Source organism: Lytechinus pictus, chromosome 2 (assembly GCF_037042905.1).
Source record: "Lytechinus pictus isolate F3 Inbred chromosome 2, Lp3.0, whole genome shotgun sequence".
Classification (NCBI taxonomy): Eukaryota; Metazoa; Echinodermata; class Echinoidea; order Temnopleuroida; family Toxopneustidae; genus Lytechinus; species Lytechinus pictus.
Genome location: NC_087246.1, coordinates 33955664 through 33970306, shown reverse-complemented (window position 1 = coordinate 33970306; position 14643 = coordinate 33955664). Strand labels below are relative to the sequence as shown.

Genomic DNA, 14643 nt, shown 5'->3' with positions numbered 1-14643 from the left:
TCTTTTTGTCTCCCAGTTAATACTCCCTTTATTTCTTTTCTTTGTCCACTCACCTACACCATTTTCCTTGCCCTCTGCTATTATTGTTATTTTTTTTTTTTGGCGTCACCTGTGCCTTGGAGGCGAAAGTGAACTGATTCACTATGACCTGCAGGTCTCTCCTCCCGATATAACTGATGGGGGGGGGGGGGTATTGCAGGTGGACCACTACACCGGGGTTTCCCCCTACTCTTATACGAATAGTGCATTAACGTGGAAAGGTGGTGACTCTCCTCGACATGGGGCCTCTACTTAACATCCTATCCGAGGGACTTACACTCTCTCCCCCTCCCTGCCCCCTCTATGCTAGACACCAAGGCCCTTTCCTCCTCCCTTGCTCTCTCTACGTGGACCCATACCCTTTTTGTCCCCCCCCCCCTACTCTTACACACACCCATACCCTTCCTCTCCCCCTCCCTGCTCTATCTTCTCGACACCCACACCATTTTCTCCTCCCCTGCTCTCACCCATACACCTCTCCTGCTCTCACCCATACACCTTTCCCCCTCCCCCACTCCTACACACCCCCACACCCTCTCCCTGCTCTATCTTCTAGACACCCACACCATTTCCTCCCCCTCCCTCCTTACACACCTATGCCCTTCCTCTCCCCATTCTCTCCTATGGCCAGTTTATTTCCAATTCGTCCAATTGCCAACTCGCCTACTATCAATTGGTCTACCATCAGTTCGTCCACTATCCACATGGTCTAGCTGCAAATTCATCCACTCAACATTTTGTCTAACCAGGGATGCCACTTTTCCGTATTTATACGGAATTCCGGCTTTTTTCCTGCTATCTGTCTTATTTCCGTATTTCCGACTTTTCCTGTTTTCTGTGTATTAAAAAAACCGGAAAGTCCTCCTTTTTCCCCCCTATCTCCCGATTGCGATGCATGTCGATTGACCGAGTGAGAGATATTTCCCCGAGATATTTGCTTTTATACAGTACATAATTTATAAACGCGCGCACTGCCTACTACGTTCATTGAGTTATGCTTTTATCAAGGCTTTCTGATTAGAATTATCGATATCCTGGCCAATCAATGCGAGCGACAAGTTCCGAATACGCATGCACATAGACAAGCGAAAAGTAGCGGCACGAATCGCGGTATAATAGCGACTGGTAAATACGTCTGTACAGATGATGACGTCATCCAAGATGGCAACTTACGATGACCAACGAAGGAATTGAGGATGACTAAGTTTTGATCATCATTTGAAAGGAATTAGCGGGAACTGCGGTCTAAGGTACGATGTTTCTGAATTTTATATATTTTCTCGTAAGTTTGGATGTAATTATTTTTTTATAATGTGACATTTTATGTACCAAAAACGATCCGAAAATCGGGTTTCCGCCGAATGTTAGATCTAACGTTACTGCTGCATGCTGATACGGAACCCAGGGAGCTCCGGCCCGGAAAGCGGGCCGGAGCTCCCTGGGTTAGCTGATACGTTGTCTTTATGTACGGGCCAACAACTCTTCAGTCTATGTATTGGTGAGTGGAGCCAACGCGGTTCAGCTGAACAACCAGAATACAGAGACTGAAGCTTTTGGTCTAGCGTTCTATGAGAAACACACAACTAACTACCGTCAGTTTTTCGAACCTAATTGAATTCAAAGTCATCGATCACAACAAGGTAAGAAGCCACTTGGTCCTCCCCCCTCCCCTAAATTTGAGGTGGGGGCGGACCCCCCCCCCTCCTAATTTTTTTTTTTTTTTTTTTTTTTTTTTTTTTTGGTTGTCCAATTTTTTACCTGTGACATGTGTCCATCCCAAAATTAAAGGTGGACCCCCCCTAAAAAAAAAAATTCTTGGACTATCCCGGCCGGCCCGCGATAAGTTTCAGTATTTTTGGAGGACTCCTAGTGGCATCCCTGAATAACCAGTTGGTCCAATAGCCATTTAGTCCATATACCATTTGGTCTAATTGGACTATTTAAGTGTTAATTGTGCAAAAATGAAATGGATATTAGACCAACTGGTTATGAGACGAAATGGTGATTAGACGAGGTGATGACTGGACCAAATGGTCATTGGATAAAATGTTGGACGGAATGGCATTAGAATAAATGAAAGTAGACCATGTGGTGAGTGGACGAGTTGGCAGTAGACGAATAGGCAATTTACCATCATGGCCTATAACTTTTCTCTATCACCCTTCCCCTCACTCTCTCTCTCTCTTGGACACACTCTCCTCCCTTTCCTCCCACACTGTATGGTACGATCATACTGACAAATTATAAATACATACACATTTCAATTAATTTCTATTACAAAAATAAATATATCAATATACTTTCATTATTTCTATAAATATTCCACTGTACATTTTGTTACATTTTGCATACACGTATTAAGACACATTACTACAGACAAATTGGAAATTATTTCAATTACAAAAGTAAATATAGGTATGTCATTTCTCTAAATATTCCACTGTAATTTTGCCATCAATCATGACATTAAATATTTTATGAAGTGACCTTACAGCCATGTAACCAATGACATTTATAAACCAAGAACTAAAAAATTACAAAATTAGAGAAATCTGCTCACAGAAATAGCATGTGCGGGAATGATGTAAAAAAATAAAAAGCTGAGGATATGCATCATGCCTATAAATCATATTTGATCCAAGCTTGTGTAATAAGGAGGTATACATGTAATTTGTTGATTTATACATATGTTGAAAAAGCAGTAAATCTCATCACTTCTCAGATTTTATATGACCTAATACCTCTTTATTTATTACACAAGTGAAAAAAATTAATAAAAAATAGTATAGCTACAGAACAGTCAATCATAAAAAAAATCTAGCATCAAATTACATATATTGTATGTATGAGTAGTACTGTATCATATTTCAAGCAACATTGACAAAATGAAAGATGATAAATAAATATTAGTCCACGACTCCATATATAATATATATTTCAATGCAGTGGTGCCAAAATACTGTGGATTCAATCAGACAAAGGGTTGGAGGGGAGAGCCATTGTGACTGATCAGAATGTTAGGGCGCCACTTTTTCACCAATCTATGTTTATTCACATAGGCCCGCATTCTGAAGTCGGGTTTAACTTAAACTTACGTTTAAAGTTGTGTAAGTATGGACAGCCAATTGTTACATAAATCACTAGCTGCAGTAGAGATATTTTTCAGCTCATTTGGCTCTCAAATCACTCATAATTGTGTAGAAAGTATAAATAAATGATTGTCTTCACCATCAAAGAATCAGGAAAGAGCACAGTAAATAAAAGAAACATACATCTTAATAAAAATTTTGACACTTTTGGCTTCCCATAATTTTAGCACAGAGTTAGACCATGGTCTAAGTTAAACCTGACATCAGAATGCAGGCCATAAAGTTTGCTATGCAGCATGAGGTATATAGTAGTAAGACATGAATTGCATAAAACAAACATACACGAGTCAATCAATAAAAAGGAAACCCATCTAACATGAATGTTTGTGAGAACATTATCCAATTGATAATCATAAAACATATTGAAGTAACTTATACCTCAGTCACATTTGCCGTACGGCGAGTCAAAATCAGCCGTTATAACATTTTTTGTACCAGCTACATAGGTGGTTTGAATGAAAATGAATAAAACTGCTGTTCTTGACTCGCCGTATGGCCACCATAGGGCCGCCGTAGGCGGGAATGTAAATGTAGCACAACAAGAATGACTATATTCCAAAGATACTTGGGTTTTGATACGCAAACATCACTGAACACCATGGCCCGTATTCTGAAGTCGGGTTTAACTTAGACCATGGTCTAACTCTGTGCTAAAATTTATTCATTATATATTAAGATTTATGCCACTATTGGCTATCCATAGTTATACCACAACTTTAAACCAGAGTTTAAATCAAACCCAACTTCAGAATACAGGCCTATGGATCTAAAATATAGTGGAAATACAAGGTGGTTCACTTACAAGTTTCATATTGAAAGGAAAATTGTGTACCTATGAACGATGGAATCATCATTCACTCTGTCAACATTTCATTAAAAAAGTAACTTTTTAGCGTTCAATCAACATTACTCAGTATGTTTGAGAACAGTGTTTTGTTGAGTAAAAACAGATGCAGGTGAACCATGAGCAATTTCCCACAATACAAGTAAACTTGTATAAATCAACCTTCCAAAAATCAAATGTTTGCCTGAGTCGAAGCTTACACTTCTAAATCAAATTTCAAAATCATGATTCTTCTAAAGTATATACTTTACTTGGTATCTGTTAAAGAAATACTTGTGAAATGTTCATCTCTGATAATTAATATGATAGCATGCAGTCAGTTCGCAGAATACATGTAAGGAATAATGAAGCAAATCTGCACTTTTATGTCAGGGTCTCATTAGGTACTCCACCCAAAAAAAATTAAATAAAAATAGATAAATAACAAAATAAAATAAATAAATTAAAAAAATAAATGCTGATTTGAAGTGGAAAGGCTTTGCAAAGATTAACAAAACTCAACGTGATCTGGGAGGAGACAGGTGGGAAGGTTGCATCAAGAGAATCCTCAAAACAAGGAAACGCAACCTGTTGAAGGCCAGCTCCTGGCATTTCAAAGGTTGTGTTGACCCGGTCCACTTGATATGATCCTGAAAAAACACCATATGGGCATTTTCACGGTAACTGACGTTACACGGCACAATTTTACACACTTTTCATTGTGTGTATGATTATCTCTGAAACAACAAATGATGGGAGTTTGCTTAAAGCTAATTTCACCCCCAAAGGTGGGACAGTTATGGCAAGCAAGCGGTGGATGTCATACCCAAGACGGACACCCGAGATGTAGAGATAAGGAGGCACGTTTAAGAGAACAGGGCCAACTGGGATAATATGATATCACATCCCAGGTTTCTCCAAAAAGGGGACCTCGTCGTCCACATGCGTGGAGACGGGGTCAAAGAGACTGCAACGGTTGTAGAAAACGATCCCTTAAGGGGAGTCATTTACGCACAGGTAGGAATGATGAAATTCAGATAACATATTAAACATTACCCCACCCCCTCCCCCATCAACAACAAATGATGGGAGTTTGCTTAAAGCTAATTTCACCCCCACAGGTGGGACGGTTATGGCAAGCAAGCGGTGGATGTCATACCCAAGACGGACACCAGAGATGTAGAGATAAGGAGGCACGTTTAAGTGAACAGGGCCAACTGGGATAATATGATATCACATTCCAAGTTTCTCCAAAAAGGGGACCTCGTCGTACACATGCGAGGAGACGGGGTCAAAGAGACTGCAACGGTTGTAGAAAACGATCCCTTAAGGGGAGTCATTTTCGCACAGGTAGGAATGATGAAATTCAGATAACATATTAAACATTACCCCACCCCCTCCCCCATCAACAACAAATGATGGGAGTTTGCTTAAAGCTCATTTCACCCCCACAGGTGGGACGGTTATGGCAAGCAAGCGGTGGATGTCATACCCAAGACGGACACCAGAGATGTAGAGATAAGGAGGCACGTTTAAGTGAACAGGGCCAACTGGGATAATATGATATCACATTCCAAGTTTCTCCAAAAAGGGGACCTCGTCGTACACATGCGAGGAGACGGGGTCAAAGAGACTGCAACGGTTGTAGAAAACGATCCCTTAAGGGGAGTCATTTTCGCACAGGTAGGAATGATGAAATTCAGATAACATATTAAACATTACCCCACCCCCTCCCCCATCAACAACAAATGATGGGAGTTTGCTTAAAGCTAATTTCACCCCCACAGGTGGGACGGTTATGGCAAGCAAGCGGTGGATGTCATACCCAAGACGGACACCCGAGATGTAGAGATAAGGAGGCACGTTAAAGTGAAAAGGGCCAACTGGGATAATATGATATCACATCCCAAGTTTCTCCAAAAAGGGGACCTCGTCGTCCACATGCGTGGAGACGGGGTCAAAGAGACTGCAATGGTTGTAGAAAACGATCCCTTTAGGGGAGTCACTTTCGCACAGGTAGGAATGATGAAATTCAGATAACATATTAAACATTACCCCACCCCCTCCCCCATCAACAACAAATGATGGGAGTTTGCTTAAAGCTAATTTCACCCCCACAGGTGGGACGGTTATGGCAAGCAAGCGGTGGATGTCATACCCAAGACGGACACCAGAGATGTAGAGATAAGGAGGCACGTTTAAGTGAACAGGGCCAACTGGGATAATATGATATCACATTCCAAGTTTCTCCAAAAAGGGGACCTCGTCGTACACATGCGAGGAGACGGGGTCAAAGAGACTGCAACGGTTGTAGAAAACGATCCCTTAAGGGGAGTCATTTTCGCACAGGTAGGAATGATGAAATTCAGATAACATATTAAACATTACCCCACCCCCTCCCCCATCAACAACAAATGATGGGAGTTTGCTTAAAGCTAATTTCACCCCCACAGGTGGGACGGTTATGGCAAGCAAGCGGTGGATGTCATACCCAAGACGGACACCCGAGATGTAGAGATAAGGAGGCACGTTAAAGTGAAAAGGGCCAACTGGGATAATATGATATCACATCCCAAGTTTCTCCAAAAAGGGGACCTCGTCGTCCACATGCGTGGAGACGGGGTCAAAGAGACTGCAACGGTTGTAGAAAACGATCCCTTTAGGGGAGTCACTTTCGCACAGGAAGGAATGATGAAATTCAGATAACATATTAAACATTACCCCACCCCCTCCCCCATCAACAACAAATGATGGGAGTTTGCTTAAAGCTAATTTCACCCCCACAGGTGGGACGGTTATGGCAAGCAAGCGGTGGATGTCATACCCAAGACGGACACCCGAGATGTAGAGATAAGGAGGCACGTTAAAGTGAAAAGGGCCAACTGGGATAATATGATATCACATCCCAAGTTTCTCCAAAAAGGGGACCTCGTCGTCCACATGCGTGGAGACGGGGTCAAAGAGACTGCAACGGTTGTAGAAAACGATCCCTTTAGGGGAGTCACTTTCGCACAGGTAGGAATGATGAAATTCGGGTAACATATTAAACATTACCCCATCCCCTCCCCCATCGGCATCAGTCTAGAATCTATGCCTTTAAATTCTAGACTAGATCTTCTTAATTGGCTTCGCTGATGAGCTACGGTCCACTGCCTGCACACTAGAAATCAGGCATCGGTTAAATTGATATAGATCTAGGCCTAGTCGAATCTAGACCTGGATAAATCTACATGTAGCCAGGGCCTAGTCTATTTCCAACGTTAGGCCTAGATCTAGAAATAGACCCTAAAAGTCTAGATGTTATGTCACTAACCTGAATTAACTAAACTTACGTCTCCATTACCCCATTTCAGGCTGGAGTGACCTTTTAGAGAACTGATGTTGGACGTGCATGGCGCTAGGTTCCCCCCTTTTCTACCATCCAGTGACCCCACAATCAAAGGGCCAACTTCACGTCCACCAGACCTCAGGAATTCCAGCGGCCCGGTGGGACTGAGGAGATTGTCTGTCAAGTGATAAAGTATTACGCAACCAGAAGTATTGACCGAAAATGTTACCTGAAAAACATCCATTCCTTCAGTGATATCAGCCCTTCGGGCCTGCACCTGTAACTTGCATTTTTCCGTTACAGGGGTACCGCAATTGGCGCCATCATCTTGAGCATCCATGGGCAGACCGCCGCGGACAGGGCAATTTCACCCTTGTAAAATTGTGCCGTGTAACATCAGTTACCGTGAAAATGCCCATATGATCTTCAGAGTCAAAGGCAAAAACAAAGCTGGTCTGGATGAATCCACAAGATGTAAAGAAATCAAATCATTCTTTGAAAGAGACAACATATTCTGTGCTATGCGTGTCAAGAAGGATACCGTAAAGGAACGGTGACAGCAAGTTACAGAAGCGATATATCTGTGATTACTATATGAGGATTCTATAGTACCCAGTGGGACAGCCACTATCTAGAAATCCATGATGGCCACCAGGCAAAATAATTTTCTTCAGTTTTACAAGAAACCATGGCAAGGGGTTTTCAAAAATTACCTGCCCCAGCAATATCATCTGGTCTAATGGCATTTTGAAATTCAAGATGTCCACCATGAAAAAAGAAGCACATAGATGTCAGCTGTACTGCATTCAAGTTGGTAGATCTAATGAAGCTTTACGTGAAAAGTTTGGTGGAAATGGGAGGCAATACCTCAAAGATTCATGACCAGGAAGGAGAAACCCTGCTAGGAAAAGGGTGATGCCAAATAGATATAAAGATTAAGCTCATAAGGACTAACGGTTAACCTGCATCTATTTATTACAACTACCTGTGTTTTCTTTTCTTCACTGCAAATGTCTTATTTGTACTGTCACATTTGTAAAAAGAGTATCAAGGGGTACAAGTACCAGCAACACATGCAGGAGCACGAGGCCACCGTGACCCTCAGATGCACGTATTGCTCATATGAGACAGAGGGGAGATCGGAGATGACCAGGCATTTCGGGAGGATGCACAATAGTAGAAAACAAGAGGCAAAGTATATAAACTACACTGCAGCGACGACGGGACACCTGAGGAAGCGTGAAGGAGAGAGGAGAAGGCACAAGTGGGAGGAAGAAAAGAAGACAGAAAGGGAGAGCAAGGAAAGGAAAGAAGATAAAGATGACAGGAAGGAAAGAAAGCGTGGAGGAGAGGACAGGAAGGAAAAGAAGAAAGAGGAGGTAGAGGAGAAGGACAGGAAAAGAGAAACGGATTATTCCGAGCAACCTCGAGATAGAATTAGAGATGCACATGAAATGGCTAGAGAGAAACTTGAGTTAGCTGCTGAAAAGCAGGCTATATCTTATGATCGTAATACTTTCCCAAGAAGATTTGCTGAGGGTGATTGGGTTTGGCTGCATGGAGTACAGCGCAGAAGAAGGGTGTGTCCAAAGTTGATGGACGGTATAAATGGAGTGGGCCATATATGTTTATTGATAGATAGTCAGATGTTATGCACCGCATACAGCAATCAGCTACGTGTAAGCCCAAAGTGATTCACATTGACCGCTTGAAAGCCTACACTGGTCCTAAACTGAAAAATTGGTTTATGTCTAATCCAGGAAGGAGAAACCCTGCTAGGAAAATGGTGATGCCAAAAAGATACAAAGATCAAGCTCATAAGGTCTAACGGTTAACCTGCACTTATGACAACTACCTGTGTTTTCTTTTCTTCACTGCAGATGCCTTATTTGTACTGTCACATTTGTAAAAAGAGTATCAAGGGATACAAGTACCAGCAACACATGCAGGAGCACGAGGCCACCATGACCCTCAGATGCACGTATTGCTCATATGAGACAGAGGGGAGGTCGGAGATGACCAGGCATTTTGGGAGGATGCACAATAGTAGGAAACAAGAGGCGAAGTATATAAACTACACTGCAGCGACGGCGGGACACCTGAGGAAGCGTGAAGGAGAGAGGAGAAGGGACAAGTGGGAGGAAGAAAAGAAGACAGAAAGGGAGAGCAAGGAAAGGAAGGAAGATAAAGATGAAAGGAAGGAAAGAAAGCGTGAAGGAGAGGACAGGAAGGAAAAGAAGAAAGAGGAGGTACAGGAGAAGGACAGGAAGAAAGAGAGAAACGGATTATTCCGAGTAACTTCGAGATAGAATTAGAGATGCACATCAAATGGCTAGAGAGAAACTGGAGTTAGCTGCTGAAAAGCAGGCTAAATCTTATGATCGTAATACTTTCCCAAAGAAGATTTGCTGAGAGTGATTGGGTTTGGCTGCATGGAGTACTGCGCAGAAGAAGGTTGTGTCTAAGCTTGTAACCGATTTTGCAATCGGCAACCGATTCCATTCGATTTCACCACAATCGGCAATCACTTGCCGATCTTCGATCATGCCCAACAAAGAAAAAAATCGAATGTTAAAAATCGAATTATTGAAAATTTGCGGAGCCGCGGAACTCAGTTGCATTTTGCCGCTACGCCTCGCCAGCTGCTGTCTGTGCGTACGTATGCCGCGCTAGCGACACTAGCACTGCATGCCGTGACCGGTACGTAGCGCATAGCAAAGACACTACAGCTAAAGGGTACATAGCGACGTTCATGCGCCCAAAGCAGACATAAGCCACGGATGAATAAAATAATAGCGGCACGCGACTTGGTACAAATAATCAACCAATGCAAGGAGCTGAATCTCTTTGATCGAACAATCTAGTCATAATCTTGATCCTTACCAAAATATATTCCTCCCTCATGCAGCTAAGGTCAAATGACCGGTGTTAGTGAGCGACATTGAAAATATGTACATGAAAACTGAAGGCAGCTAGCTCGATCGCGATCATTTCATTTCACATTTTTCCCCCATCCCCGGCCTTTCACTCCTTTTGATATACCGTATGTATCGTTTCGGTGGGGGAGGGGGGGGGGTAAACTTGTGAAGCTTTGCCGAGTGTGATAATGTGATTATCTTTTTATATTTGTTGTGTCTTTTTATTATGAATTCCTCATACTATTTTGATTGACTGATATTGTACATGAAATTAAAAAAATCATGTTCAACTTATCTAGAATAGGCCTATATTATGCATGTATGTTTACGTTTTTTTACAATTCTGTTCATAGATATTTCTTGAAGATTTTTTGTTTTCTGTATTTCTATATTCCCTTAATTTGTGAATATAAATTGTCAAAAAAAAATGTCCATAGATTGAGTCTCAGTTTACATAGAGTTAAAAATGTTAAAAGGTTGATTATTTGTAAATGTGGAACCAATAACCAATATGTTAATAATTTCATGTTATACAATATAGATTATAGGCATACACATGTACATTGTTTTATATGATGAGGAAGAAATAAAATATAATTCTAAAACAAAAACTAATACCTCTGAAGTCTGAATCCCTTTTCAGACTATTGTAAAGGTGAACGTAGATAAAAAAAAATGATATGTATTAGAAATACAAAGCCCTTTTTTCATTTTGTTTATTCTTCTTAGGTTTTTAGAGGGTGGAAGAAATTCAAATATGACACTTTCTATTTTCCATTTTGCTTTCTTGACAAAGAAATAGAAATTGGAGGTTTTCACAGAATGCCCTCCTATCGACATGATTTTTCCCCCAATAATCTTGCAGCTGTTACTTTGGTCATATACTCATGATTTCTTTAAAAATAAATAAAAAGTAAAAAAACAAGTGAACATCAAAATTTATGTCTCGTGCTTACATGTATTTCTCGCTCGTCCCTTTCATTTGTTTTATTCTCTCTTTCATTTTATGCTCTGATCGCTTGTTTCTATCATTGAATGGTTTGTTAAAAACAGCAACGTGTTTGATGTATTTTTTAAATTAAAGACGTAAAGCACTGAAGAATGGAGAGAAAACTGCAGGAAAAGAGGTGTGGAAACATTTTTATAGCCAAGCAAAACCTGTTTAATTAGGGTCTTCATCAAGTCTTTTCTTTGGGTTTCCACAATATGAACTCCAAACGGACTGATTAGAAAAAAAATCCTTCCCTCCCTTCAAAAAATAACAACCAAATCAAAAGCGATAATAATTTTATGATATGGACATTGGACTGGTTTGGTGCCGTTGATGGACCAAGAAAGGCGGCAGATGTTTTCCGTCCAGCCTGTTTCCCCTTCTCTCCTCCTGTTCAATCGACCGAGAGACGGAAGTGTGATACATTGCATCCCAGCAAAAGGTAACCCGTTTTTCAGAACCTAGATTCACAATCATCAAATAAATTTTGATCGAACTATATTCGACAACGAAATGAGAGTAAATCCTTATTCTGAAAACAATCAGCAAATTGTGCTTGCATGGCAGAATGCAAGAAGTATTATGTCATTCTAAATCTCCTCTCATTTGGAAATAAAGAGCCCAAATAAAGTGTTACTGTAGTAACTACTAACGAACCAGGAGTATTTTACAATCATAATATAGGCCTCGCATCTCGTTTGCCTATATATATTACAAATTCCCTATTATTCTTGAGAGTAAAATAAAATTACTGTAATTACATCACTCTTAGGTCGTCCCATGTTGTCTTGTCCCTGTAAAAAAATACTCCGCGATAGCCAAAAAACAACCGGTCGTCTCTACTGGAAAACTCTGACAACGCGATTTATTTTTTCTGAGACGCACTGTAAGCATATAATATGTACGTGGTATGTGTGTGAGTGTGGTTTAGGATGTTATGTCGTTTCAGCCTACCAGCTGATAAGACATGTTAACTGACCATCTGTATTTTGTTCTCTGAAGAAAAAGTGAATCTAATGATACGTTTGAGGAGTCGGCGGACATTCGCCCAAGGGAAAATAATCATTGACTCTCTTTGAGTAATTATTATCAACCGTCCTTGTTTTGCCAAACTTCGGAACTTAAAGGAGAAGTCTATACTCCGTTATTTGAATAAAAATAAAAAAATCACGTCAGCACAACACCAACAATTTCACCCAAAACGGTGTACAATAAAAGCGGTACCACTTTTCTAAACTGATTTTCAACATAAGAATTAATATGTACAATAGGGTAATATGCAAATGAGAAAGAAATTTGATGATGTCACACACTCCTACTTCTTTCGCATTCAATTCAAACATAATTATATCGATTTGTGAATATTAGACACTATTAGGGAAACTAGTAAATAGTAATCACAATGGCCCGAATTCACAAAGGTCGACTAAAGTTATACCGGGGTTAAATTTAGTCGGGGGTTAACTAATACCGGGGTATAAAGTTAGTCCACCGCGCTATTCACAAACGGTGGACTAACTAATCCATGGACTAACTTTAGCACCCGGTGCTAAATTTAACCCACGGCTGAGTTATACCCCGGTCATAACTTTAGTCCATGGATTAAATCATGGACTGAAGCTAGCATACTATTATAACACTGCACTGAGCATGCTCAGTGTAATAAAGCAGTACTGAGCATGCTCAGTGTCGTATTTGAGAGTTTCGTCTGCTAGGGCCATATGAAATGTCGCCATTGCATCACATGAGTTAGGAAGCAGAACTCAACCCCAAAATCATGTATCAGCAGCATGAACTTGAATTTCTTAGCAATGAGGTGTTGACAACGAACATTGTCATTACTTATTTGTTAATATTTACCAACTTAGGTTCGGACTAACGTTAGTGCTGCCTGCGTGCGAGCTAGCTCGACTGCGCCTGCAGCATCGTACCGTATACCGTATAGCGTATCGAGAAGTTCAAACTCCGTCAATGTACGGAACCGTGCGGTAGGTGCACTGCAACGTGATGAAGTTTTAACCTTTTTAGACAGCTGCGCGCAGCATGCAGCCGGCTTTTTCGAGGGGGTTTTACACATTTTTTTTCAATTTCTTATTTCTCAATTGGTTAGTGGAGGCAACGGAGTCCAGCGGAACAATGACAGAGACCAAAGTTTTTTTGTTTTTTTTTGCCTTTTTGGTCTAATATGAAGTCCAGATCGATCGCCATCGTATTACAGTGCAGTTAGACGTGGATCTAGGCCTATAATAGCGTGCCGTAACTGCGTTTTAGGCCTGAGGAAGTTACTTAGATCTACGGAAAAATAAATCTAACGTTACACGCCAATTACATCTAGATCAAGTGCACATTTGTTTGAATTAAATCATAACCAATCTGATTGTATAATCCTACCTACCTTATCGAAGTCCGGTGGAACTTTACCCGGAGCTAGCTTTGATAGAAAATGGAAATATGGAATTGAATCTTTGTTTGGGTTATGTACTTGGACTTGGTAAATGGTGGGGCCAGCGTCGCGTGGGGCGAAGCGACATGACCTTGATCTGATCTCGCGTCCACAAGCGTGCCTCTTTTCCTTTCCCTCAGAATTGACTTTCCCATTCGAAGTAATATTTTCAATTCATTTGTTTATTCTCGTCTTTTTATATGGTGTATCTCGATAAATTGATTTAAAAAAAAAAAATTAAGCGAGCAAAATTTTTTCAAAATTGACATTAAAATCCTAGTTTGTGTTAGATTTTCACATAATATCAAAAAAATATTTTTTTTTTTTTTGGGGGGGGGCAAGAGCCCCTAGCCCCCCCCCCCTCCCTATTCCATACGTCAGTTCTACCAACATCTCTAAAAGGAGCTGAGATACTCATTAGTAGCTCCTCCACACTCACTGGTCACTCTTGCAATCGCATTATTCCCAACCTTAACCTATATACTCCAGTTTGCTTTGGAGGGGGGGGGGGGGGGTCAAGCTATTCACCATGCTTGCAGTATTTTCCTTATCAGAAAAATAAAGACTTATCAACCCTGGATAAGTGTAAAGGGTATTCCACCCAATCATAATAATATATTTGAAATTGGGGAAATATCAGTGGCGTACGTATTAGGCCCACAATTTTGAGGGGGCTAAATATATGGCGTATCGGGTAAAATAAAAAATTGCGAGCAAGGAAAAATATCCAAAATTTTAGTATCAAATATCCAATTTTGTGATAGATTTGACATAATATTCAGAACAAATGTGTTTTACCTTTCTTTTTTTTCCTTGGTTATAATATTTTTTTTTTTTTTTTTTTTTTTTTGGAGGGGGGGGGGGGGGGGGGACTTTTTTCCATGGTCAGTGGTCCTCCCTCTATACTTTCAAACTGAACGGACTAAATTTCCTAAAATAAAATAACTTTTAA

General features: G+C 40.7%; 1 protein-coding gene across 1 annotated transcript; it reads left to right on the top strand.

Moving 5' to 3' along the window:
* The first annotated feature begins 6142 nt into the window (after positions 1–6142).
* On the top strand, positions 6143–9648 carry LOC135153219 (histone-lysine N-methyltransferase, H3 lysine-79 specific-like). Its single transcript, XM_064095614.1, has 4 exons — positions 6143–6189; positions 6798–7026; positions 8383–8886; positions 9220–9648. Exons 1-4 carry the CDS (start codon positions 6143–6145, stop codon positions 9646–9648), a joined length of 1209 nt encoding a protein of 402 aa, XP_063951684.1.
* Positions 9649–14643: the final 4995 nt, after the last annotated feature.

Bases quoted from the DNA above. Each gene is read 5' to 3' on its own strand.
- LOC135153219 (XM_064095614.1), top strand. From the start codon at position 6,143: ATGGCAAGCAAGCGGTGGATGTCATACCCAAGACGGACACCAGAGAT. The intron at 7,027-8,382 runs GTAGGAATGATG...ATTTGTAAAAAG, and splicing joins GGGGAGTCACTTTCGCACAG to AGTATCAAGGGGTACAAGTA. The intron at 8,887-9,219 runs GTTTGGCTGCAT...TCTTCACTGCAG, and splicing joins GATTTGCTGAGGGTGATTGG to ATGCCTTATTTGTACTGTCA.